Source organism: Myotis lucifugus, unplaced genomic scaffold (assembly GCF_000147115.1).
Source record: "Myotis lucifugus unplaced genomic scaffold, Myoluc2.0 scaffold_37, whole genome shotgun sequence".
NCBI classification, from domain to species: Eukaryota; Metazoa; Chordata; class Mammalia; order Chiroptera; family Vespertilionidae; genus Myotis; species Myotis lucifugus.
This window is the reverse complement of record NW_005871085.1, coordinates 7323707-7348746: the sequence shown is the minus strand read 5'-3', so window position 1 is coordinate 7348746 and position 25040 is coordinate 7323707. Positions and strand designations below refer to the sequence as shown.

Below are 25040 nucleotides of genomic sequence, written 5' to 3'. Positions count from 1 at the left end.
GCTGAGGGACCCCGAGGCTCATATTTTCTGCTCCTGGCCTCTAGTCTATATAATAAAAGGCTAATATACAAATAGACCAAACAGCAGAACTGAACCGGGTGCTATGATGTGCGCTGACCACCAGGGAGCGCGCGCAGAACATGGCAAGTGACAGCTGCAGCAGGATGATGGAGCAGGTGAGCGGGGGCGCCACACCAAGGCAGGGCACTGGTCACTGTTATCGGAGCGAGCCTCTGGTGGTTACTGAAAATTCTTTGCTCCCACGTGCTGCGGTCCCACTTGGCACCCATACCCACTGCCAGCACTGGCCCCGCTTGCACCCACTGCCGGCACCTGGCACCGGTCCCAAATGCTTGGTGCTGTCATCGGGTCCAAGTGGCGGCTGCTGGCCCCAATTGCCCTTGAGGGCTTCTCTACTTCCCCCTGCTCCTGAGGGGTGATTGGGGCAGCAGCTGCTGCTCACACCCACTGACGGCACCAGCCCCACTTGCACCCGCTGCTGGTGCTGGCCTCAATCACTGAGCTGTCAGCTGGTATGAGCAGGGCCAGTGCCGTCAGCAAGTGGGAGCAGCAGTGGCGGGAGCAGGGCTGCTGGCAGACAGTGGACCGGGGGTCAGGGGTGGTGGGAGGGGCCAGGCAGGGGCGTGGAGGATGGGCCAAGACCCCCCCTGTGCCCACCGCAGCCTCGCAGCCCACAGTTCCTTTCAAGGTGTACGAATTCGTGCACTGGGCCCCTAATCTAAATATAAAATACCGAGACTTCCCTGCCCTCAACTCTCTTCCTCTAGTGGGCTTTCATACTGTTGACAGTCAAGCTTACAGTTTTCAATCAGGAGAATAAAAGATTCTTCTTCAGATAAATCCCAACCAGTTCAGGACAAAAGATCTAATGACACTGACACTGAGGCACAATTAATCCAGATCACGCTATAAAGCCCGCAGTTGACAAGTTCTATTCATCAGCATACAGCTTCCTGAACAGTTCTACTCTTAGGTATGAATGGACAGCTGAGGATCGTCATACACTAAGAAAATCTGTAACATCAAGGAACAGAAATAGGAAAAAAGACCAACTTGAAGGAGACAGAGACCTTGGAGGAAGACAAAATCTTTTATATATATATATATATATATATATATATATATATATATATATATATATCGTATTGATTTTTTACAGAGAGGAAGGGAGAGGGATAGAGAGTTAGAAACATCGATGAGAAAGAAACATCAATCAGCTGCCTCCTGCACACCCCCTACTGGGGATGTGCCCGCAACCAAGTTACTAGTACATGCCCTTGACTGGAATCGAACCCGGGACCCTTCAGTCTGCAAGCTGATGCTCTATCCACTGAGCCAAACCAGTCAGGGCGGAAGATAAAATCTTAAAACAAAACCACTAAATTATCAGTAATACCTTTAAAGAGATAATAGGGGTTCTTGGAAATTTAAATTATAATAGCAAAAATGCAAAATCCAATAGAAGTTGAAATATTTTTTTTAATGATAAATAAGGTGATAAGAAAAGATGAATCTGTCAGGATCAACATTTCCCGCCCCCACCTCCACCCCCAAAGAAAAAAGGAGAGAGGAATGGTAGGAAGGAAAGAAAGGTGGAAGAAATTCCCCAGAACTGAAGGAGAGAGAGATGGGGGGAGAAAGGAAGAAATTTCCCAGAACTGAAAGAAATGAGCTTCAGGACCCCTAACTGGCCAAACATAACAGATGAAAATATACCCACACCGAGGGAACACCTCTGTGATTTCCAAACACTGAGAACAAAAATCTTAAAGCTTTCAAAGTTAAAGACAAAAGGTCAATGCCTTAAAAATTCCAAAGGGAAACTACTTCAAAACTAAAATTCTAAAAAAAAACCCCTAAAATTCTATACTCAGAATAAGGTCTCAAATTTTCTATTTCACGAATCTCTTCTTAAGAAGCTACTGGAGGATGTGGTCCAACAGAATGAGGGAATACACCAAAATACAGGCAGGCATGCAATCCAGGAAACAGGAAATCCAATACTAGAGAGACCAAAGAATTTCTAGCAGGATAGTAAAGGAATATCCTGGTTGACAATAGTATAGCAGATATAAAAAACAAACAAACAAATAAAAAACAGACCAGATGACAGACACAGAGGCTCTGGGCAAGAAGTGTCTGAGAAGATGAAGTGGATGGAATATATTTCAATGTACAAAAGGAGATTTGTACTTGTGGAAGTATAACGAAGGATGTGCATAGGGACAGTGAGAAAAAGAAACTTCTTTTTATAGAATGGGAAAATGAACTGATAGAGGCCTAAATTTGCAAAGTCAAGAAGGAGCAATATATCATTTAGAGATATGGAGGTAAATACCAAAAGAAATAGCTTTAAAAAGAGCTGAATGTGAGAGTTAGAATTAGCTATATACAATGCTTGCACGTAACTTTTTTATAAAAGGAAAAATGCAACAAAATGTTAGTAGAGATTAGCTTTGCAGGGTAGGGTATGCATGATTTATAATATTTTCTTTATACTTTCCTGTGTTTCCCACTTTCTACAATGAATACATGTTTCTAAAACTCTTGTATCTGGAAAAACAGGTTTTCTCTAAGAGATTATGCAGGGCTTTGTAGAGGAATGGCTCTTGTACCAGATCTTGGAGAAGAGTAGTCCTCTGAAGGTCACAGGACACCCAGGGCTGTGGGTCAGATGCCAGGTGGGCTATGACGCCTGCAGCGAAATAGCTGACTTCCATCGCTGTGCTATGGAGCAAGACGCTGATATGCTTCACCACATCTTTGGTCACCAGCTCGGAAGAGAGCTCTCTGACTTCAGCTACATTGTTCTACAGGTCACATGGAGCAGACAATATCAGAGACAGGAAAGGAGGACAGAATCAGGAACCGGCTACTCTCCCACTCCTAGTGCTCAGCTCAAATACGTTGGTAACACTTAGTTCCACCCTACTCCCTCTCAATGTAGCCTAATACCCACAATCCCACCCCCTCATGAGGATGATCAGCAATAACAATTGAGTAAGCACTTACTATGTGCCAGGCACTGAACTAGATAAACAAAAAAGTCTTTTCATCTACCTTGTCATAACGTAGAAATCTGACATTCAGTAAGACTAACTTGGCTGGTTAACACTAACACCTGGTTGAACTAGAATATAAATCCAGGCCTGACTCAAATACTAAACATTCCTAGGGGTCTACTATATGTTTTATTAGCTTGAAATTCAACAGTAATAATAGAAGGCAGGTAGTTCTTTATTTTATATATCGTATTCATTTTCTATGCTGTGTAACAAATTGCCACAAACTCAGTGGCTTAAAACAACACACATTTTTCTCTCAGTTTCTGCGGGTCATGAGCCCAGGCGTGGCTTGGCTGGGTCCTCTACTCTGAGGTCTCACAAGGCTGCCATCCAAGTGTCAGTTGGGCAGCATTCGCATCTAGCCCTCGCTGCGCCACCAGATGACTGCAGCTACGAGTAACTCCACAGGAGACCGCACGACAATACAGCTGAACTGAGTTCAAACTGTTGACCCACAGATTCATAAGTAAATAAAATGGCTGTTGTTTTAAGCTGTAGTCTGTTCAAAGCAATAGATGACTGATATACAACAGTATTTAGATTAAACAAGTTAATGCATGTCAATGCTTACAAAAGTGCCTAGCATATAGTAGGTACGACATAAATGTTAGTTTTCTGATTTCTTAAGTAATTAGAATTAACTCAAAACAAAACCTTACCAAAAGTCCAAGTACTTTGCTTTGTATTGCTGATCCTGAAAAAGTCTGTCAAAAGAATATATAGTTACTTTATCATGAAGAAAAGAACTTTACATATAAATTCAGTCTTGAATTACTACCTCCAAAACTTGAATGAAGATTGCCAGTCCTTGATTTTCCATAAAGTGCTTGCAGGCAACTGGAGACTCGTCTGTAAGATTCCAAAGTGCTTTCAAAGCAAACAAGAAGGTGACATCATCTAAATTCTCAGTAGTCTTTTGTTTTACTATTGCTAGAAGTTCCTACAAACAAAGAGACGGGGAGTGAGATACCCTAATGACTAACTCAATTCCATTAAAAGAAAAGCCACAGTTAAGAAAAGCTATAGAATCAAACCTGGGTTCTAACAAGTTCTACTATTTAAAAGCTTTGTGATCCATTTTTCCCTATAAAATGAATTATATCTATCTCCTAGGGTTTCTATGAGGATCAAATGAAAAAAAAATTGAAGTTTAATGAGCACTTCAATCTAGTTCTTGGTGCTTGTTAATAAATCTATAGTCAAGTATGTATTAGCTTTCCATTATTCATTTATTGAGAATGTCTAGTCATCACCTTCTGGAAGTCAGACATTTATTCAGATAAGAGAGACAAATCAAAACAACGGTTTTTCTCAACTACATAAAATAAATTTAAATTTTGGTAAATGCTCTGAAGGAAATACATTAAAGAATTTACTTAGAGCCCTAGCTGGTTTGGCTCAATGGATAGAGCATCAGCCTGCGGACTGAAGGGTTCAATTCCAGTCAAGGGCACATGTCCAAGTTGTGGGCTCCATCCCCAGTAGGGGACATGCAGGAGGCAGCCAATGAATGATTCTCTCTCATCATTGATGTTTCTGTCTCTCTCCCTCTCCCTTCCTCTCTGAAATCAATAAAATAATAATTTTTTAAAAAAAGAATTTACTTCGAAAACATGGGAGAGAGGAGCCTCCATACTGAGAAGGGTTAGCTAGCTAGCTTAATTAGGCAGACAGGAAGAGGAGGGGGTCCAAGAAGGCAGAGGTATCTTTGGCCTGAGCAATTAAAACAACCTTAGGTAAAGCAAAAGCAGCCCTGACCTAAAAAGGAGACATATATAAAACTTTAGACAATAAATTAAAAAAAAAAGCCTAAGGAATTAGAGGACTAATTCAGACTAAGAACTATGACTTGAATCCTTTTCTCTTTGCAATTAATAAAAATAAATGTCAAACACACACACACCAAAAAAAAGCAGCCCTGACCTGAGTTGCTGGGAGAGCCACAAGGAATAATAAAACATCTCCAGCCAAGACAACCGAGAGCCATAAGGGAGATAAAAATCAACTCCAACCTGAACAGATAAGATATATATGTGAAGGGCACCACGTGGGCTTTGAGCTTTGAAACTAATACTGCATAGCAGAATGACCAAATGAGGAAAGCAAGGGGGTCCTAAATTAAGGAAAGGTCCAATTAGAAAGGGTCTGGTCCAGACAAAGAACTGCTGCCTTTGTAAACCCGGAGACAGATATTGAGCAGATTTTAGATTTTTCCCCATTAGAGAGAGAGAGAGAGAGAGAGAGAGAGAGAGAGAGAGAGAGAGAAAGCAGGCTTTTCCCCTTTGGGTATCCCCCCTACCCAGATGGAATTTGTATATGCTTCCAATAAACATCTGCATTTTCCGAGAGTTTATTCTTCAAACTTCATGAGGACAAGGACCCACAAAAGAATCTGCACCCTCAACCCCATGTTTCAATACCAAGGTAATATATCAACTGAGACAAAAGAAAAAGAGGATGCCAACCAGGAAAGGAATGGGGACACAGAGAAGAGGTGGGGGGAGAGCCTATGCCAGGCAAAGAAAAAGGGTGCTGTTCCAGGCCACTGAACAGTCAGTATGGCTAGAAGGTAACACTAACATAACTATTATGTCCCTAATAGTTTGAAAGAAACCACTGGCTCTCATTAACAGATATTCCAACATACCATTTCAGTTCAGAACATTTCTGGACATAGTTAAGCTGGTATTTATGCTTTCTTTCAAGCATATTAGAATATCATGTGAGAGGAAAAAGACAGCCATTTTCAAGTAACCAGTAAATGAAAAGATACATAAAATATAACAGCACGAAACACATCAGAATATCAGAAGGAATGAGGTGATCTCAAATATTTTACCCAACTAAAATAGAATAAAGAGAGTTCATTGCAAAAATAAAGCTGTGAGAGCCAAGATAATATAAGCAAGGCACACAACACTGGTAGCCATCACCTAGACAGTCAACAGGGTGAAGGGCAGCAAGACAAGGGAGGGAGCAGGGGACGTGAGGCTGACCCTGAAAGTAACGACTGTGGCCAAGCCTAAGGTTAGATGTTTTACATATTTTACCTTAATGATACTCAAACTAACTGAAATACAGTCTCACTCCTATGACAGATGCCTGTTTTTCAGATGAAGCCAGCTTTCAGATGAAGAATCTGAAGCACGAAGATAAGTGACTTATCTAAGCTCTTCTGGCTCGTGGCTAAAAATCTGGTTTGTTCTCATCTGAAGCCGGAACAACCTAAAACTATTTCTCCAAGAACTACAGTGCTATTCTTCCCTCTGTGTCACTTTCCGTACTTGCTCCCTACCTATATCAATAGCTTTATTTCTCCATCTCTGCCTCTATTCCTCTTATCATTCCCAACAACTTCAATGTTCCTCCATCACATCATCTTGGCAAAACTCCTACCTTGGTTAAATCCTACTTCATGCCCCATCCCCAAAATTCTGAATATTGAAAAAGATGTGCTTGAGCCTCACTTTCATTATCTCACAAAACATTTCAAAAGGGTATTTAATTGTCCCTGGCAATCCTACTATATTTCTCAATGAGTTTGCTCTAAAGACTACTATTTCATAATTCTCTCTCCTCAAACTGTAATCACGATCTTCTTACTTTTCTCACTTGATCACTTTATCTAATTTTCCCCTGAGAACTGTAACTATTCTTCCTAAAAACACCTACCAACCTACTTGTACTTGCATCGATGTAATCTGCCATCCTTTCTGCTCCAATCTAAAGCCAAGAGGTTTGCTTCTGCTCTATATACAATTCCTATACACACACAAAGATTTGACACCAAAATTATTTCCTTCTATCTTGCCTATGCTATCAATTTTTCCCTCTTTTCAAAAATAGTCCTATGATCATAAAATACAAATATCACATGATCTCACTTATATATGTAATCTAACGAACAAAATAAATTGACAAACAAAATAGATCCAGAGACATGGAAGCATGCAACAGACTGACGATTCTCAGAAAGAAGGGTGGGGGGGGGGGAGATTAATCAAAGAACGTATATATGTATATATGCACTACCCATGGACACAGACAATAATGAGGTGAAGGCCTGGGGAGGGGGCGGAGCTGGGGAGGGGAGGGCCAATGAGGGGAAAAATACTTTCAACAATAAAGAGAATTTTTTTTTCTTATATTTTATTGATTTTGGAGAGGACAGGAGAGGGAGAGAGAGATAGAAACATCAATGATGAGAGAGAATCACTGATTGGCTGCCTCCTGCACGCCCTCCACTGGGGATCGAGCCCGCAACCCAGGCATGTGCCCTCGGCCGGAATCGAACCTGTGACCTTTCAGTCCCCAAGCCGACACTCTATCCACTGAGCCAAACCAGCTAGGGCTAAAGAGAATTTTTTTTTTTTTAAACTATATATTTGAAAAAAGCCAATAACCCAGAATATAAGGCTATGAATAGACAGTTCTCATGATATAAAATTCTTAAATTTAAAAAAAAAAGGTTCAAGCCTCATCTTAAAATAAGTGTAAAATAAAACAATGTATACTTTTATGTAAATAATGTTAGCATAATCAGCAAACTCTTAAATTACTGATTTATTAAAATTGTGATATAAGTTTGTGGGGTTGAGGGTGGAGGTAATTTGTAGAAATATATACAGAAGAGCTAAGTTCTTGTTTACCATAGCAGTAGAATCACTAGATAACATCTAAAACTAATCACTCAAGAATTCACACAAAAAGTTTTTTAATTGCAGTTACTAAATAAGCATTTTATTCAGAGATGTGACGGTAAATATCACAAGAAAAAGCTATAATAGTAATTTCTTCTGAGGAGCAGGTCTTACAGATTTTTCATTTTTTAGGCCTTATAGAATGATCTGATTTTATAAAGTATGTTCATAAATTACTTTCACTGAAAAAAGTGGTAAAAGTGACAAACAACCTACCTTAACTGCCCTGAGGAGCTCGTCTTTAAGTTGTGCAGTTTGCTCTCTTGAGAGCTGTAAGCAAACAAAAAGCTGACAGTGAAATATCAGATCTCCATCAAAGCTCCATCAGAACTAAGGGGAAAGAGATCTTGCCTTTAGCAATCACATACCTGCAAGGCCAGAATAGAGGTGATGCTCACTGCCATTGTTTGCATCTTGGGGTTTTCATGCTTACAGAGCCAACTCATCACAAATTTGGCAGCATCAAACCTGAAAAGCAGTAATTTTCTCACAATAAAGTTTGTAAAACTGTATATGAGGAAAGAAACCACTTAATCTACCCCTATAATCCTGTAATAAAAAGTCTCAACTTCTACAGTCTCAGCTATGAAAACCAAGAGCATTTGGCAAAAAGAGATCAGAAGAAGACAGCATGCAAATAAGAATGTGAGCAAAATGCACAGGATTCAAAGAATGATGAGCAGATTTAAGAAAGATTTATTGTACCCTAGTCAGTTTGCTCAGTAGATAGAGCATTGGTCTGAGGACTGACCAGGTTTGATTCTGGCCAAGGGCACATGCCCAGGTTGCGGGCTTGATCCCCAGTAGGGAGTATGGAGAAGGCAGCCAATCAATAATTCTCTCTCATCATTAATGTTTCTATCTCTCTCTCCCTCTCCCTTCCTCTCTGAAATAAAAAAAAAGAGAGAAAGATTTCTTTTTTAGCATTCAGTTTCTACTATGATGAGTCTGAAAAAGAAAAGAAGTTCCAAGAGAAGTAGTAATTTGTAATCTGAACTGTAGACACAGCAAGCAAATCAATTAGCTAGAGAGAATTCACACCCTTTTATAGGGGCAGCTGTTCTTCAGCTCTGATCATTTAGGAATGTAGTAGAATGAGTTGAGAAAGATCCTCCAAGTTTTCAAGAGAAGGTAGAAACAGATTTTTTTTTTTAATGAGGAGGACCACTTTCCCTACTGTATTTTTAAAAGTCAACTCCCATTTCAAGTACCTATTTTCAATTAGATTTGTGAATGGCTTAGCCTATACCAGCACCCATAAGTCACAGGCTGTGTTCATGAGAAACTATGCTGTTGGCAGCAACTATTATAAATGTTTTTGAACTCATGAATCTGAGAGATTACAAAGGCTTCAATAGGAATCCCTATGGAGTCTAGGATGAGGATGTTTTAAAATTACTATCAATTGCCGAAACTGGTTTGGCTCAGTGGATAGAGCGTCGGCCTGCGGACTGAAAGGTCCCAGGTTCGATTCCGGTCAAGGGCATGTACCTGGGTTGCGGGCACATCCCCAGTAGGAGATGTGCAGGAGGCAGCTGATCGATGTTTCTCTCTCATCGATGTTTCTAACTCTCTATCTCTCTCCCTTCCTCTCTGTAAAATATCAGTAAAATATATTTAAAAAAAAATAAAATAAAATAAAATAAAATAAAATAAAATAAAATTACTATCAATAAAATAATAACGAAAAGAATGAGTAATGTTTAGAACAACCTGTACTTCTTAAGCGAGGCACTGTTTTAAGTTCTTTTCAAACATTATATCTAATCCTCATAAGTCATATTTTACAAATGAGACAACTGAGGCACAGATCATGAAAGGGCTAGAGCTTGAATTAAAGTATGTATGACTCTCTGGAGCCCCAGGTTTTACTACTCTGAAGCTCTGAACTGAAATCACATTTAGGGAAACAACATTTGCAGACAAGGTACTTCCAATCACCTCTGGGGAAGAGGCTCAACAGAGCATTCCCCCCAAACACCGAATCCCAGCCTTAATCAGACCCTCCTTGCTAAGCTAATAACCCAAAGACAACAATGCTCAGAGTAACACTGGTCAACACCCCAAAATCAACTGATCAAAATTTATACTTGCCTGTCAAATGGAACATCCACAAGAATCCTGGGATTGGTTAAGGAGAGAAGACAATTCTTTTGCAACTTTAAGGGAATAAAAAAATTAATTTTGAGTAAATATGTACTCAATTCTAAGTAAGGGTTCTATGCATTTGGAAGGTGCTACCAATGAGCCTGTCTGTGCACCTGGCCCTCTCCAAGTTCTTCATTTAATCTTACCAATAAACTCTATCACATGCACCTTTGCCTAAAGAACAATCCTCCTCCCCCCCCCTTTTTTTTTGGGGGGGGGTCAGTAAAGTGGCTGCATGTATATCAGTCCCAATCAATTACCTGAAGCCTAGTGCACCTACTAATCGAGAAATGTCTACACCATATCCAATAACTACTAGTAACTATGCTAGAATTTCTACTTTCTACATAAGACTGGTAGGGGTTGAACTGGGCCTTTACAGATAGGAAAAGAAGGCCTCCTGGGAAAGCTATAGAAATAGAGAAATGTAACATGTCTTTGAAAAGCCATGAGGAGGCCAGTATGACAAAAATATAGTGTATGAGGCAGGTCAGAAACCTGAAATGCCAACAGGGACTAGGCAGTAACATAAACAAGTGAAGGAGGTTGAGTGTGAAATAACAGGAGAGTGGTAGGAATTATGACAAACTGGATGATTCATGCCCTCTTATAAGGGCAGTTGTTACTCAGCTCCAACTGACAACTGCCATGAAGAAATTAAGACTGAATTGAGGCCGGGCAGCGCAACGGCGGTGGCGGCCCCTCGGAGCTGGTGGTCGGGCTGTCCTGCCGCCACCGCGTCTTCCGGGTCTCCTTCCCCCGCTGCACAGGGCTTCATAGGATCACATTAACAAAAGCATGACGGAGTTTTATGAGTCGACATATTTTATTGTTCTTATTCCTTCATAGTTATTACAGTAATTTTCCTCTTCTTCTGGCTTTTCATGAAAGAAACATTATATGATGAAGTTCTTCCAAAACAGAAGAGAGAACAAAAGCTATTCCTACCAAAACAGATAAAAAGTAGGCAGAAAAGAAAAAGAAGAAAAAGAAAGAAATCCAGAATGGGAACCTTCATGAATCCGGTTCTGAGAGTGTACCCTGGGACTTTAAATTATCTGATGCCTTGGCTGTAGAAGATGAGCAACTTGTACCTGTTCCACTGAATGTGGTTGAAACTTCTAGTGGTGTTAGAGAAAGAAAAAAGAAGGAAAAGAAACACAAGTCTGTACTAGAAGAGCAGGTCACCAAAGAAAGTGATGTATCAAAGATTCCAAGCAAAACAGTAGAACCTGTCCCAGTTACTAAACGACGCCCCCCCCCACACACACCCCCACCCCCCTGAAGCAGCTGCCTCAAAGAAGAAACCAGGACAGAAGTCTAAAAATGGAAGCGGTATTATAATCTACTTTATTGGATGATAGTATTTGCTTTTAATAACTTTAGAGCTTGAAATTCAAACCTAATAAAGTATTAGATGTGCATACAAAATGTTAAAAAAAAAAAGACTGAATTGAGAAGGATCTTCCAACTTTTTAAGAGAAAGTAGAAATGGAAAAAGATTTTAATGAAGAAAGACCACCTTTTTTGTTCCATTTTAAGTACACATTTCATCAGTTTGACAAATTTATACAACTGTGTAACCACTACCCCCACACCACCATCATAATCAAGGAAAAAAACTATATCACCACAAAGAGTTCCCCTTTGCCCCTTCTAATCAATCCTGGCCTTGCAAACCCCAGCCCTGGAAAATTACACTGACATCACACTTTAGTCTGTTCTAAGTTCTCACATAAATGAAATAATGTAATATCTACTCTTTTGTGTCTGGCTTTTTGCTCAGCATATATTTTTGAGATTCATCCATGTACTTCAACCAGTATTCATTCCTTTTTACTGCCAATATGTGTATTTCCTCATATGAATATATCATAATTGTTTATTCACCTGCTGTTGGACATTTGGGAAGTTTTCAGTTTTGGGGGATTATGAATAAAGATATTATGAACAGTTGTGTGTAAGTGTTTATATGGATATATACTTTCCTTTCTCTAAGAGTAGGATGACTAGGTAATATAGAAGGTGTATGTCTTAACTTGTAAGACTGTGGAACTGGTAGTTGGATCATTTTACATTCTTAACATCAATATATGAGAATTTCATATGTTCCACATCCTTGTCAACACTTTGTATTGTCAGTCTTTTAATTTCAACCAATCTAGGGGTTGTACAATAACAACTTATTGTGGTTTTCATCTGCATTTCTACTGACTAAAGATACTAAGCATCTTTTCATGTGCTCATTTGTCACCTGCCCATCTTCTTTGGTGAAATGTCTTTTCAAATCTTTTGCCTTTTCTAAAAATTGGTTTATTGCCCTGACCGGTTTGGCTCAGTGGATAGAGCGTCGGCCTGCGGACTCAAGGTTCCCGGGTTCGATTCCAGTCAAGGGTATGTACCTTGGTTACGAGCACATCCCCAGTTGGGGGTATGCAAGAGGCAGCTGATCGATGTTTCTAACTCTCTATCCCTCTCCCTTCCTCTCTGTAAAAAATCAATAAAATATATTTTTAAAAAATAAATAAATAAAAAATAAAAATTGGTTTATTTTGTGTTACTGAATTATGAGTTCTTTATATCCAGCCCTAGCCGGTTTGGCTCAAGGGGTAGAACGTTGGCCTGCATACCGAAGGGTCCCAGGTTCCATTCCAGTCAAGGGCACACGCCCAAGTTGCAGGCTCAATTCCCAGTAGGGAGCGTGCAGGAGGCAGCTGATCAATTATTCTCCCTCATTGACATTTCTGTCTCTCTCTCTCTCTGAAATTAATAAAAATATATATTTTTTAAAAAGGGTCCTTTATATTCTGGATAAAAGACCTTTGAAATATATATAGGGTGGGGCAAAAGTAGGTTTAGTTGTTCACATGGAAAATGATATAATTAATAAATAGTAATACAAGAATAAACTCTGTGCAAGAGATAAACCAAACAACTTACATACTTATATGCATAGCCCATGAACATGGACAATAGGGTAGTGAGGACCTGGAGGGGTGGGTAAGGGCTGGGAGGAGGTGAGCAAAGGGGAGAATGGGAAACACCTGTAATACTATCAACAATCCTATCTAATAAAAGACAAATAGGGTAATTAACCGTACCTCCAATACGCTTCCCATTGGCTAATCAGGGCGATATGCAAATTAACTGCCAACCAAGATGGCGGCCGGCAGCCACACAGCTAAAGCGAACAGGAGGCTTGGTTGCCCCGGTGATGGAGGAAGCCAAGGTTCCCCGCCTGCCGCTGCCGGCCTCTGAGCTGCACTCTAAGCAACAATGTTGCAATTATAGAAGCTAAACAAACCCCAGATACCTGCTTTCAGCAGCCGAGGCCTCAAGATGGAGCCGGGCCTCAGACTAGAGCTGGCTCTCAGCTCCAGTGACAGCCATAGAAGGTAAATAAATCCCAGAATTAAAAAAAAAAAAAAAAGAAAAAAAGGAGAGGTTGGGAGCTTCAGTCGCCCACCAGCCTGAAAACGGCCCTCAGCCCCTCACCCAGACTGGCCAGGCACCCCAGTGGGGACCCCCACCCTGAGGGGGGTGCGACCAGCTGCAAACAGCCATCAGCCCCTCATCCAGGCTGGCCAGGCACCCAAGTAGGACCCCCACCCTGATCCGGGACACCCTTCAGGGCAAACCAGCCGGGCCCCACCCATGCATCAGGCATCTATCCTATATAGTAAACGGGTAATATGCAAACTGACCCTAACAGCAGAAAGACTGGGAATGACTGGTCACTTTGAAACCCCCTGCCCCCCAGGGGGCAGACACTAAATGCAGGAGCTGCCCCCTGGTGGTCAGGGCACTCTCACATGGGGGAGCTCTTCTCAGCCACAAGCCAGGCTGACGGCTGCCAGTAAAGCGGTGGTGGTGAGAGCCTCTCCTGCCTCCTCAGCAACCCTAAGGATGTCCGACTGCAGCTTAGGCCTGCTCCCTGCTGGCAAGTGGACATCCCCGAGGGCTGCGGGGCTGCCAGAGGGTTGTCTGATTGCCTTCTTAGGCCCAATCCCCCCCCCCCCTCGGGAAGCAGACCTAAGCCAGCAAGTGGTCATCCCCGAGGGCACAGGCTGGGCTGAAGGGGGACCCCCCCCCCAGTGCACAAATTTTTGTGCACCGGGCCTCTAGTAAGAAATATATTTTTAAAAAACGACTAAATTCTGCTTCATGTACTCACAACTGTAAACCTACTTTTGCCGCACCCCCCCCCCCCATAATGAACATTTTTCCCAGTCCATGGCTTACCTTTTCATTTTTTAATGTTTTCCAGTGTGTGTATGTTTAATTTTTTGGATTCTAATTTATTTTACTTTTATGATGTGTGCTTTTTATATCCTAAGAAAACTTTGACTACTCCAAGGTCACAAATATTTTCTCCTTATGTTTTCTTCTAGAAATTTTATGGTTTTAACACTTGTATTTAACATGAATTCCTTATTTTCTCTCTCTCTCTCTCTCTCTCTCTCTCTCTCTAATACAGTGGTTCTCAACCTTCTGGCCCTTTAAATATAGTTCCTCATGTTGTGACCCAACCATAAAATTATTTTCGTTGCTACTTCATAACTGTAATGTTGCTACTGTTATGAATCGTAATGTAAATATCTGATATGCAGGATGGTCTTAGGCGACCCCTGTGAAAGGGTCGTTCGACCGCCAAAGGGGTTGCGACCCACAGGTTGAGAACCGCTGCTCTAATAGGATGAAAACTCAGAACTAAAAAATACACATTTTTCATATATTTGTCCTGAAGTAAGAAGCAGAGTCAAGTATTCAATTTAAATTACCTGCTGATAATGAGGGAAATTTTTCAAAGCTTTGAAAAGTAGACAGGTGACCTCTGACAACAGACGAACAGGCATCCCCCTGGCCAGGCCCTGGTGTGTTAAGTTGAGGACACAAGCACTGGCTGTGAACTGCACTGGCAAATCCAATGGATGGTTCCTCATTCCTACAGCCACAAGCTAAAGATGAACGTATTTTTAGTGGCTTATGACAACATTAGCATTCTTTATACTATCTCATTTTTATGCTAGTCAGAAAAATATTTGCTCACTGGGAAAGTAACAGATTTTCTCTATCCTCCACAGTTATTTTTAGAACATTAGCAATACCTTCTAGTCCAGTGGTTCTCAACCTTCCTAATGCCGCGATCCTAATTTAATACAGTTCCTCATGTGGTGACCCCCAATTTCATTGTTACAAATTGAACATAAAGCATAGTGATTAATCACAAAAACAATATGTAATTATATATGTGTTTTCCGATGGTCTTAGGCGACCCCTGTGAAAGGGTCGTTCGACCCCCAAAGGGGTCGCGACTCACAGGTTGAGAACCGCTGTTCTAGTCCAAGTCCAAATGCAGTCACTAACTAGCTGTGTGGCTTTAGGCAAGTCATTTCCCTTCTCTGGACCACCATTTCCTCATCTGTGATTTCATAATCACTTAGTTAGCCTCACTCCAGTTTAGGCATTGCAATAAGCACTTCAGGAGACATAAACACTTATACCCTAATCCTTAGCATAAAGCCTTGTGAGAGAAGTAATATATGTAAACAAATAACATTGTGAAAGATGTCAAAACATGACCCTCTCCCCCCCACCCAAGAAAAGCAATATAAAAAAGGTATAAATAAAGTGCAGTGCTGCCTTGGGTAGTTATGGAAGGAGCAATTATTTCTGGCATGGTATCAAAGGGCTTAATTCCAAAAGCATCTTTAGGCAAAGGTCTCAGATAGGATATGGACAGAAGCAGATGCAGGTAGGGGTGGAATGGAGAAGAAATTCCTGGGGAAGGGAAATGTGATAGGGAAAAACACAAGGTGGACTAAGAGATGGATTCTACCCACAGAGGAAGAAATTTGAATTTGAAAGAATTTGAAAAGTGGTAAAATGCTAACTAGAAGACAGACTATGGAAGACCTAGAAACCAAATGTTGAAAGTGTTGTACCACACTTAGACCATACCTACTCTAACATTCAGGGACAATGTGATTTGTTTTGTCTATCAAATATGGGTAATCAGCCCTGGCCTGGCCGATATCCCGCGCACCAAAGGATGGTGGGTACAATCCCGGTTGGGCACATACCCAGCTCGTTGGTTCAATCCCCAGTCAGGGCACGACTGGGAGGCAACCGATCCATGTTTCTCTCACATTGATGTTTCTCTCGTTCTTTTTTTCTTTCTCTTTCTCCTTTCCTCTAAAATCTTTCTTTTTTTTGAATAGGGAGATTCATCTCCTTAGCAATAGTTCTAATACATGAACCATGATTTTCAGAGACCAGAGCCCCTCACTTTGACAGCTGCATGAACTCATGGAGCCTAAGGATAGACTTACTTTCACTCTGGAAAATGACTTTTTCTATATTGCTAAACTGCTCTTAGGATTTCATTGGGTTATCATCATCTGCAATTTAAGTATGTAGAAACCAAAAGAAACAGGGTTTTCAAAAATCACAGATTCTTAGATAGAAAAGGACTTTCAGAACATCCAATTCAATCTCATTACAGATGGGAAATAAAGGTCCAGAGTCTTTCCTTTATATAGTGTTGTTTATAAGGTATGACTTAAATCTAATCTCCCATGGTACAAAATAGGCATAGTTTTAAGGAACTGCAAAGAAGTGCAAATAATAAAGACAAGGTGACTTTAAGACTCTTTATTTTCATATGTCACTTAATTTTAAATAATCAGTTTTCTTTCCCAAACCACTTAATACTTCCAATTACATTTAAAATAAATTCACACTTCCATAAACCAAAGCAAGGTCTGGCCCTATCAATATTGGCAATTTTACTTCATTCAAAAAATACTTTAAATGGGAGTTTTGGCCACCTTCAATTATTGTTATTTTGTTCTGTTCTTACTGGAGATATTGTTATTGTTTTCAGAAAACCAGATGTTAGATTTTTAAAGAGTAAATGAATGAAAAATAAAACACAACATTTAGGGAAAAGTGAATTCATGTTTCTAGATAAATGAGTCCTGTTTTAGGCAAAATAGTGCAATAGTCCTATATGCCTTTCTCAGACTAAGTTCAAAAAACTGAATAATTAAAATTGATTCCGATACTCAAAATGAGAGCTAAACTGGCAGTTAAACCTATTTTCCTCTCTCTATAAGGGCATTTTTTTAAAAATATATTTTATTGATTTTCCACAGAGAGGAAGGGAGAGAGATAGAGAGTTAGAAACATCGATGAGAGAGAAACATCGATCAGCCGCCTCCTGCACACCCCCCACTGGGGACGTGCCCGCAACCCAGGTACCTGCCCTTGACCGGAATCGAACCCAGGACCTTTCAGTCCGCAGGCCGACGCTCTATCCACTGAGCCAAACCGGTTTCGGCTATAAGGGCATTTTGATTCACTATAGAATGAGGCATGTAAGTTACTGTATTCAATGTGTGTAGTGAACAACTTTAATTGAATCAAGTAAGAATCGAGTAAGTAGTAATAATAAAAACTACATGTGTGGTTCAGTTGGTTAGAGTGTCATCCGTATACCAAAAGGTGGTGGAATTCGATCCTCATCGAGGCATGTACACGAGGCAACAGATTGATGTTTCTCTCTCTCCCTTCCTCTCTAAAAAAGTCAGTAGATACATAGATAGATGATAGATACATAGATAAACAGACAGACAAATAATGGCTCTATTTTTCAAACAAACAAACAAAAACTACCTTTCTGGGATGTACTTACTTTTAAAATAGCGGGCATGGTTGCCTGCGTTGAAAACGTCTCTGCAAAAAGTCTGTAGAGGGCTTCCTTCATAAAACATGACCTGTCCCTGTACTGGCTCAATGCTTCTGAAATCTGAATCACATTGGCTCCTCCAGCAACCTAAAAAACAAAGATGTTACCAATAGGTTTCACTGTTCATCTTCAAGTATAGGCTTTTAGGGGCCTCAAGTGTTTGAAACATTAAAGCCAAAATGAGGAACATTCTTCAACAATGCCAACAATTGGCCCAGCCAGGTAGCTCAGTTGGTTAGTGTCATCCTGATATGCCACGGTGGTGGGTTCGATCCCCAGTCAGGACATATAAAAGAAATAGCCAGTGAATGCATACAAAAATGGAACAAATCAATGTTTCACTCTTTCTAAACTTAACCAATCAATAAAAATATATATCTAAAATTAAAAAAAAACAAAGCTTGTCTGTATTCTTCAAAAACATCAATGTCACAAAGGACAGTAAGGACTAAGAAACTCTTCCAGATTAAATTACAGAGATACTAGAGGCCCGATGCATGAAATTAGTGCACTGGACAGGGATGGGTTGGGGTGGGGGGGATGGTCAGTCTCTCAGCCCAGCCTGCACCCACTTGCAATCCAGGAGCCCTGGGGAGATGTCCGACTGACAGTTTAAACCAGCCGTGGGCAAACTACGGGCCGAAGGCTGGATCCGGCCCGTGTGAAATGAATAAAACTAAAAAAAAAAAAAAAAAGACCGTACCCTTTTATGTAATGATGTTTACTTTGAATTTATATTAGTTCACACAAACACTCCATCCATGCTTTTGTTCCGGCCCTCCGGTCCAGTTTAAGAACCCATTGTGGCCCTCGGGTCAAAAAGTTTGCCCACCCCTGGTTTAGACCTACTCCCCACAGACGTCCTTAGCGCTGCCGCAGAGGCAGGAGAGGCTCCCGCCACCACTGCTGCTCTCACCAGCAGTGAGCCCGGCTTTTGGCGCACTGACCACCGGGGGGCAGCTCCTGCATTGAGCGTCTGCCCCTGGTGGTCAGTGCACATCATAACTACCAGTCGTTCGGCCACTTGGTCGATTTTCATATTAGCTTTTTATTATATAGGATATAGGATGACAATTGAGTGGAAAAATGATCCTATACTAAATGGACAATTATTTTATAGAGGGCTATAATCAACACTAGAAATATATGCACTAGATTATAATAATAAAAGTGTAATATGCAAATCAACCAAACGGCAAAACAGCGGAATGACATCTGGATGACGTCTGGACGACCTTCTGGACGACCTTCTGGACGACCTTCCGGACGACCTCGAGACGAAGCCGGGGCTGTGAGGGCCAAGGCAGCCAGGGCTGCGAAGGCCTACTCTTGCACAAATTTCATGCGTTGGGCCTCTAATATTAATTTGATAAGTACATTGTAGTCATTAAGGAAAATGTCCTTGTTCTTAGGAAATGAAATACAAACTTAAGTATTAAGGGGTAGAGGGGCATAATGTGTAACCTACACGATAAAACAAAGGTGGCAAAATGTTTAAACTAGTAATCTGCAAGTCAAAAATTATTATACATACATCCATTGTCCAAGGACCTACACATTATTAAGAATCTAAACAAGGGATACATTCTAAAATTTTAAAGTTTTCTGATCATCCAGATATGAGGTGAAACAAAGGATAAGCCACAGCAAGATCAAACAGAAGACAGCTGTTGTATCATCCTCTCTCCTTGGCTTCCTGGAAATGCCATTACAAAACAATCCTCCTGAAAAACCAAGATGGCGGCATAGGTAAACACCGGAGATTGCTGCCTCTCACAACAACTTCAAAAATACAACTAAAAGACGGAACGGACATCATCCAGAACCACAGGAAGGCTGGCTGAGTGGAAATTCTACAACTAGAAGGAAAGAGAAAAGCATACCGAGACTCAGAGGAGGTGCGGTGCGAAAGTAAAATACAGAGGTACAGAGGCGCATGCGGAGAGGGTTGGCGGCTGAGGACACGGTTGTCTTTTTCAATCGGGAGGGAGTCTCAAGCTCTGAGCTCCAGTTCCTGAGGACCCAGTCTCTGGCGAGTCTCTGGGGACCCAGGCTCATACGGTAGAAACTGGACTGTCTGGCATCAGTCGGAACTCAAGGGCAGTTTTCTCTCGGGGGTGCTTGCAGCGATTGCCGGGACACTGAGAAGCAGGGCCTCTGAGGGCAGGACTGAGAGCAGCCATAACTGCTCGCTCCGCCCTGTTGATCCCCTGAGACCCCGCCCTGCCCAAGCCAAGGCTTTTGCATATGAAAGGCCTGGCCTTTTGCAATCTGATAATTACCTAACAAACTACAGCTGGCCCAAGGCCCCAGGGCAACTTGCATTGTGTCACAGCTGGCTCCTACTGGATAGCCTCAGGCAGAGGCTAGATTAGCACCTCCTTAGAAATCCAGGAGCCAGTGTGCTCAGAGGTCAGAGTGGACCATCCAGATTGCAGCTCCTCAGATTCATAAAGGACACACTCAGGGGGCAGACTCAGTGAGCACCAAAGCCCCATTGAAGCAAGTCTTGCCCTGGAGGGGTGTCTCCAGCACCGAAGTTCTCCCACTGCAGACACAGCTGATTCTCACAGCCAACTGGTCTGGAGGTCAATCCCTCCCAGTGATACCTACAACAATCAAGGCTTAACCACAACAAGACTGTGCACAAAGCCCACAAGGGGGTGCACCAAGACTGTCCACCTCAGGTAATTGGGGAGGCTGAGCCACTGGGCCCTATAGGACACCTAGCACAGAAAGCCACTCTATCAACACAGCGAAGCATAAAAAATGCTGAGACAAAGAAACAGGACACAAATGACAGAAATGGAGGAAAGCAAACTACTGGATATATAGTTCAAAACCACACTTCTAAGGTTTTTCAAGAATTTTCCAAAAACCGCCGATAAACTTGATGAGACCCTCAAGAAATCTAATGAGACCCTCGAGGTTGTGATAAAGGACCAACTAGAAATTAAGCATACACTGACAAAAATAAAGAATATTATACAGACTCCCAACAACAGACTAGAGGATCGCAAGAATCAAGTCAAAGATTTGAAATACGAAGAAGCAAAAAACACCCAACCAGAAAAGAAAACTGAAAAAAGAATCCAAAAATATGAAGATAGTGTAAGGAGCCTCTGGGACAACTTCAAGCGTACCAACATCCGAATTATAGGGGTGCCAGAAGAACAGAGAGAGCAAGATATTGAAAACCTATTTGAAGAAATAATGACAGAAAACTTGCCCTACCTGGTGAAAGAAATAGACTTACAAGTCCAGGAAGCGCAGAGAACCACAAACAAAAGGAATCCAAAGAGGACCACACCAAGACACATCATAATTAAAATGCCAAGAGCAAAAAACAAAGAGAGAATCTTAAAAGCAGCAAGAGAAAGACAGTCAGTTACCTACAAGGGAATACCCATACGACTGTCAGCTGATTTCTCAACAGAAACTTTGCAGGCCAGAAGGGAGTGGCAAGAAATATTCAAAGTGATGAATACCAAGAACCTACAACCAAGGTTACTTTATCCAGCAAAGCTATCATTCAGAATTGAAGGTCAGATAAAGAGCATCACAGATAAGAAAAAGCTAAACGAGTTCATCACCACTAAACCAGGATTATATGAAATGCTGAAAGGTATCCTTTAAGAAGAGGAAGAAGAAAATGGTAAAGATACAAACTACGAACAACAAATACACATCTATCAACAAGTAAATCTAAAAATCAAGTGAATAAATAATCTGATGTACAGAATGAACTGGTGATTATAATGAATCAGGGACATAGAAAGGGAGTGGACTGACTATTCTTGGGGGGAAGGGGTGTGGGGGATGCAGGAAGAGACTGAACAAAAATCGTACACCTATGGATGAGGACAGTTGGGGGGGTGAGGGCGGAGGGTGGGGTGGGAAACGGATGGAGGGGAACTATGGGGGGAAAAAGAGGAACAACTGTAATAATCTGAACAATAAAGATTTAATTTTTAAAAAATAAATAAATAAATAAATAATGCAAAAAAAAAAATAAATAAAACGATCCTCCTAAGGCAGTGGTTCTCAACCTTCCTAATGCCGCGACCCTTTAATATAGTTCCTCATGTTGTGGTGACCCCCAATTTCATTGTTACAAATTGAACATAATTAAAGCATAGTGATTAATCACAAAAACAATATGTAATTACATAGGTGTTTTCCGATGGTCTTAGGTGACCCCTGTGAAAGGATTGTTCGACCCCCAAAGGGGTCGAGACCCACAGGTTGAGGACCACTGTCTAAGGGATTTATGCTACACACTGTAGTGGGCCAATGAGAATTTTCTAGTAAATGAAAATATTGCATGGCTTTAATAGTAATGGTAGGTGCCCTTTCTGACCACACCTTTTTTTGTAATTTTTTTCTGTTTATCTACAGAGGGGGGTGGGAGAGGAACAGAGAGTTAGAAACATTGATCATCTGCCTCCTGCACACTCCCCCACTGGGTATGTGCCCACAACCAAGGTACGTGCCCTTGACCGGAATCGAACCTGGGACCCTTGAGTCCGCAGGCTGATGCTCTATCCACTGAGCCAAACCGGTTAGGGCTCTGACCCCTTTTTTAAAAATTATTATTTTTTATTTTAGAAAGAGAGAAACACAGATGAGAGAGAAACACTGATTGGCTGCTTCCTGCATGCACCCTACTGGGGATCGAGTCCACAATCCGGGCATGTGACCTGACTGGGAATCCAACCATGACCTCCTGGTTCATGGATCAATGCTCAACCACCAAGTCACACCCACTGGGCTTCTGCCCCATTTTTAAAAAAAGAATGATTAAGCCGTAACCGGTTTGGCTCAGTGGATAGAGCGTCGGCCTGCGGACTGAAAAGTCTCAGGTTCGATTCCGGTCAAGGGCATGTACCTTGGTTGCGGGCACATCTCCAGTGGGGAGTGTGCAGGAGGCAGCTGATCAATGTTTCTCTGTCATTGATGTTTCTAACTCTCTATCTCTCTCTCTTCCTCTCTGTAAAAAATCAATAAAATATATTAAAAAAAAAGAATGATTAAAATATAGTTAACATACAATATTATATTAAGTTTCAGGTGTATAATATTTTTTCAATATTTATATACCTAATGAAGTGATCATGATAAACCACCTGACAGGTACAAAGCTATTACCCTATTATTGACTATACTAAAGGACCGGTGCACAACATTTGTGCACTGGGGGTCAGGGGAGGAGGTTCCTCAGCCCGGCCTGTGCCCTTTAGCCATCTGGAAGCCCTTAGGGGATGTCTGATTGTGGCTTAGGCCCACTCCCGCCACCAACGCTGCCACCAAAGCTGCACTCGCCAGCCGTCAGCCTGGCCTGTGGCTGAGCAGTGCTCCCCCTGTGGAGCACACTGACCACCAGGGGGCAGCTCCTGCATTGAGCATCTTCCCCTGGTGGTCAGTGCGGGTCATAGCAACCAGTCATTCCACCGTTCGGTCTATTTGCATATTACCCTTTTATTATATAGGATTCTCTATGCTGTACATTACATCCCTGTGACTTATTTATTTTATAACTGGAAATCTGTCTCTTATTCACCCATTTTAAAAGAACTAAGTATATGTTTACCATTCTAATTTTGGGTATAAGAATTAACATACTTGTTCTGTTTGAAGGTTTTCACTAACATTTAATTTTTTATCCATTTTAATGTAAGCAAGTTTTTTATCAACCCAAACAAGAATACTTATTATATTTTGCATCTAACTTAAAAGACATGCATTTCTAGTAAGTAAAATATTTTCTGAAACACACCTTTTAGCCCTAGCTGATTTGGCTCAGTGGATAGAGTGTCGGCCTGCGGACTGAAGGGTCCCAGGTTGCAGACTTGCTCCCCAGTGGGGGGAATGCAGGAGGCAGCTGATCAGTGATTCTCTCTCATCATTAATGTTTCAGTCTTTCTCCCTCTCCCTTCCTCTCTAAAATCAATTAACAATATATTAAAATAAAATAAGTATGTATATATATTTTTAAAAAAAGAAACACACCTTTTAAACTTACCATACCTTCCACTCTGCATAAGGCTGAATTATGCTCTTTATAATTCCTTAGTAATGGGAAGAGATTGTGGTCTCTACTCTCTGTCCCCTAACATCCAACACTGTATATAATGCATAATTTAACATTTTCAAAATAAACTACATTTACATGTATACCAGATAAGTTTACTGAAACAAAACTTATTTCCCATTTCCTGCTTTGGTGGTTAGTATCTTAACTACATGCATTATCTCTCTATAGAATACTTCAGTATTTATCCCATATTATTGCATATCCCAAGAATTTATGCACTAAAATCTATTTTTACAACTGTGGTCCTTTGGTCACTGTGATATTAAATGCTAAACAGGCATACCTATACATTCCTGATAAACAATTCTCTACTGTACATATTTAATCTAAGAGTTCAAATTATCTCTCTGTTACAAGCCTAATGATGTAACTGATGACTTCCACCTTCATTAGAGATGCCAGAAAATTAAAAGGACTTTAAAATACAATTGCTGTTTTCCAGTTAAAGGAAAATATGAAAACAACCAATGACGGCAAATCACTTTACTCTCTCGTCCCAGACGAATTACGTAAGGTATAATCATAAAGGAAGGATTCTTATTAAGGCGTGGTTCTGAACCTTAGCTGCCCAGTAGAATTACTGGCAGCTTTTTAAAATCTTAATGCCTAGGCCAAATCCCAAACATATTACATCTCTAGGAGACAGAACAAAAGTATCAGTATATTTTAAAGCTCCCAAAGTTATTAAAATGTACAATTGAGGAAGAGAATCACTTTTTAAAAAATATTCTAGAACATAAATATTTAAATATATGCTGCTTTAAAACTAGCACCGCCTTAACCAGTTTGGCTCAGTGGATAGAATGTCAGCCTTCAGACTGAAGGGCCCCGGGTTCAATTCTGGCCAAGGGCACATGCCTGGGCTGTGGGCTCGATCCCCAGTGGGAGTAGTGCAGGAGGCAGCTATCAAATGCTTCTCTCTCATCAATGTTTCTAGCTCTCTATCCCTTTCCCTTCCTCTCTGTAAAAATCAATAAAAATATACTTAAAAAAAATAAAAATAGCACCATGAGGCCCTGACCAGGTAGCTCAGTTGGTTAGAGAATCGTCCAGATATGCCAAGGTTTGAGGTTTCAGGTTGGGTCCCAGTGTGGGTGCTTACGGGAGGCAACCGATTGATGTTTCTCTCACATCGATGTTTCTCTTTCTCTCTCTCTCTCTCTCTCTCTCTCTCTCTCTCTCTCTCTCTCTCTCTCTCTCTCATCAATAAAACTAAAACTAAAACATGTCCTAGGGTGAGGGATTTTTAAAAATTACCTTTA

At 41.1% G+C, this 25040-nt stretch overlaps 1 protein-coding gene across 2 annotated transcripts in view; it reads right to left on the bottom strand.

The window, feature by feature from the left end:
* Positions 1 to 25040, bottom strand: part of ZYG11A (zyg-11 family member A, cell cycle regulator) — a 52291-nt gene that overhangs the window by 5212 nt on the left and 22039 nt on the right. Inside the window, exons 1-8 of one of the 2 annotated variants that reach the window (XM_014454606.2) lie at positions 17631 to 17754; positions 14716 to 14892; positions 9881 to 9945; positions 8155 to 8254; positions 8003 to 8056; positions 3865 to 4026; positions 3746 to 3790; positions 2637 to 2831 (exon numbers count right to left, since the gene is read on the bottom strand). In XM_014454606.2, the coding sequence (XP_014310092.1) occupies positions 2637 to 2831; positions 3746 to 3790; positions 3865 to 4026; positions 8003 to 8056; positions 8155 to 8254; positions 9881 to 9945; positions 14716 to 14892; positions 17631 to 17702 (870 nt within the window). In that variant the 5' untranslated portion in view covers positions 17703 to 17754. Of the gene's footprint in view, positions 1 to 2636; positions 2832 to 3745; positions 3791 to 3864; positions 4027 to 8002; positions 8057 to 8154; positions 8255 to 9880; positions 9946 to 14715; positions 14893 to 17630; positions 17755 to 25040 lie in introns of those variants that run through there. The other variant, XM_023752676.1, reaches the window with a different exon arrangement.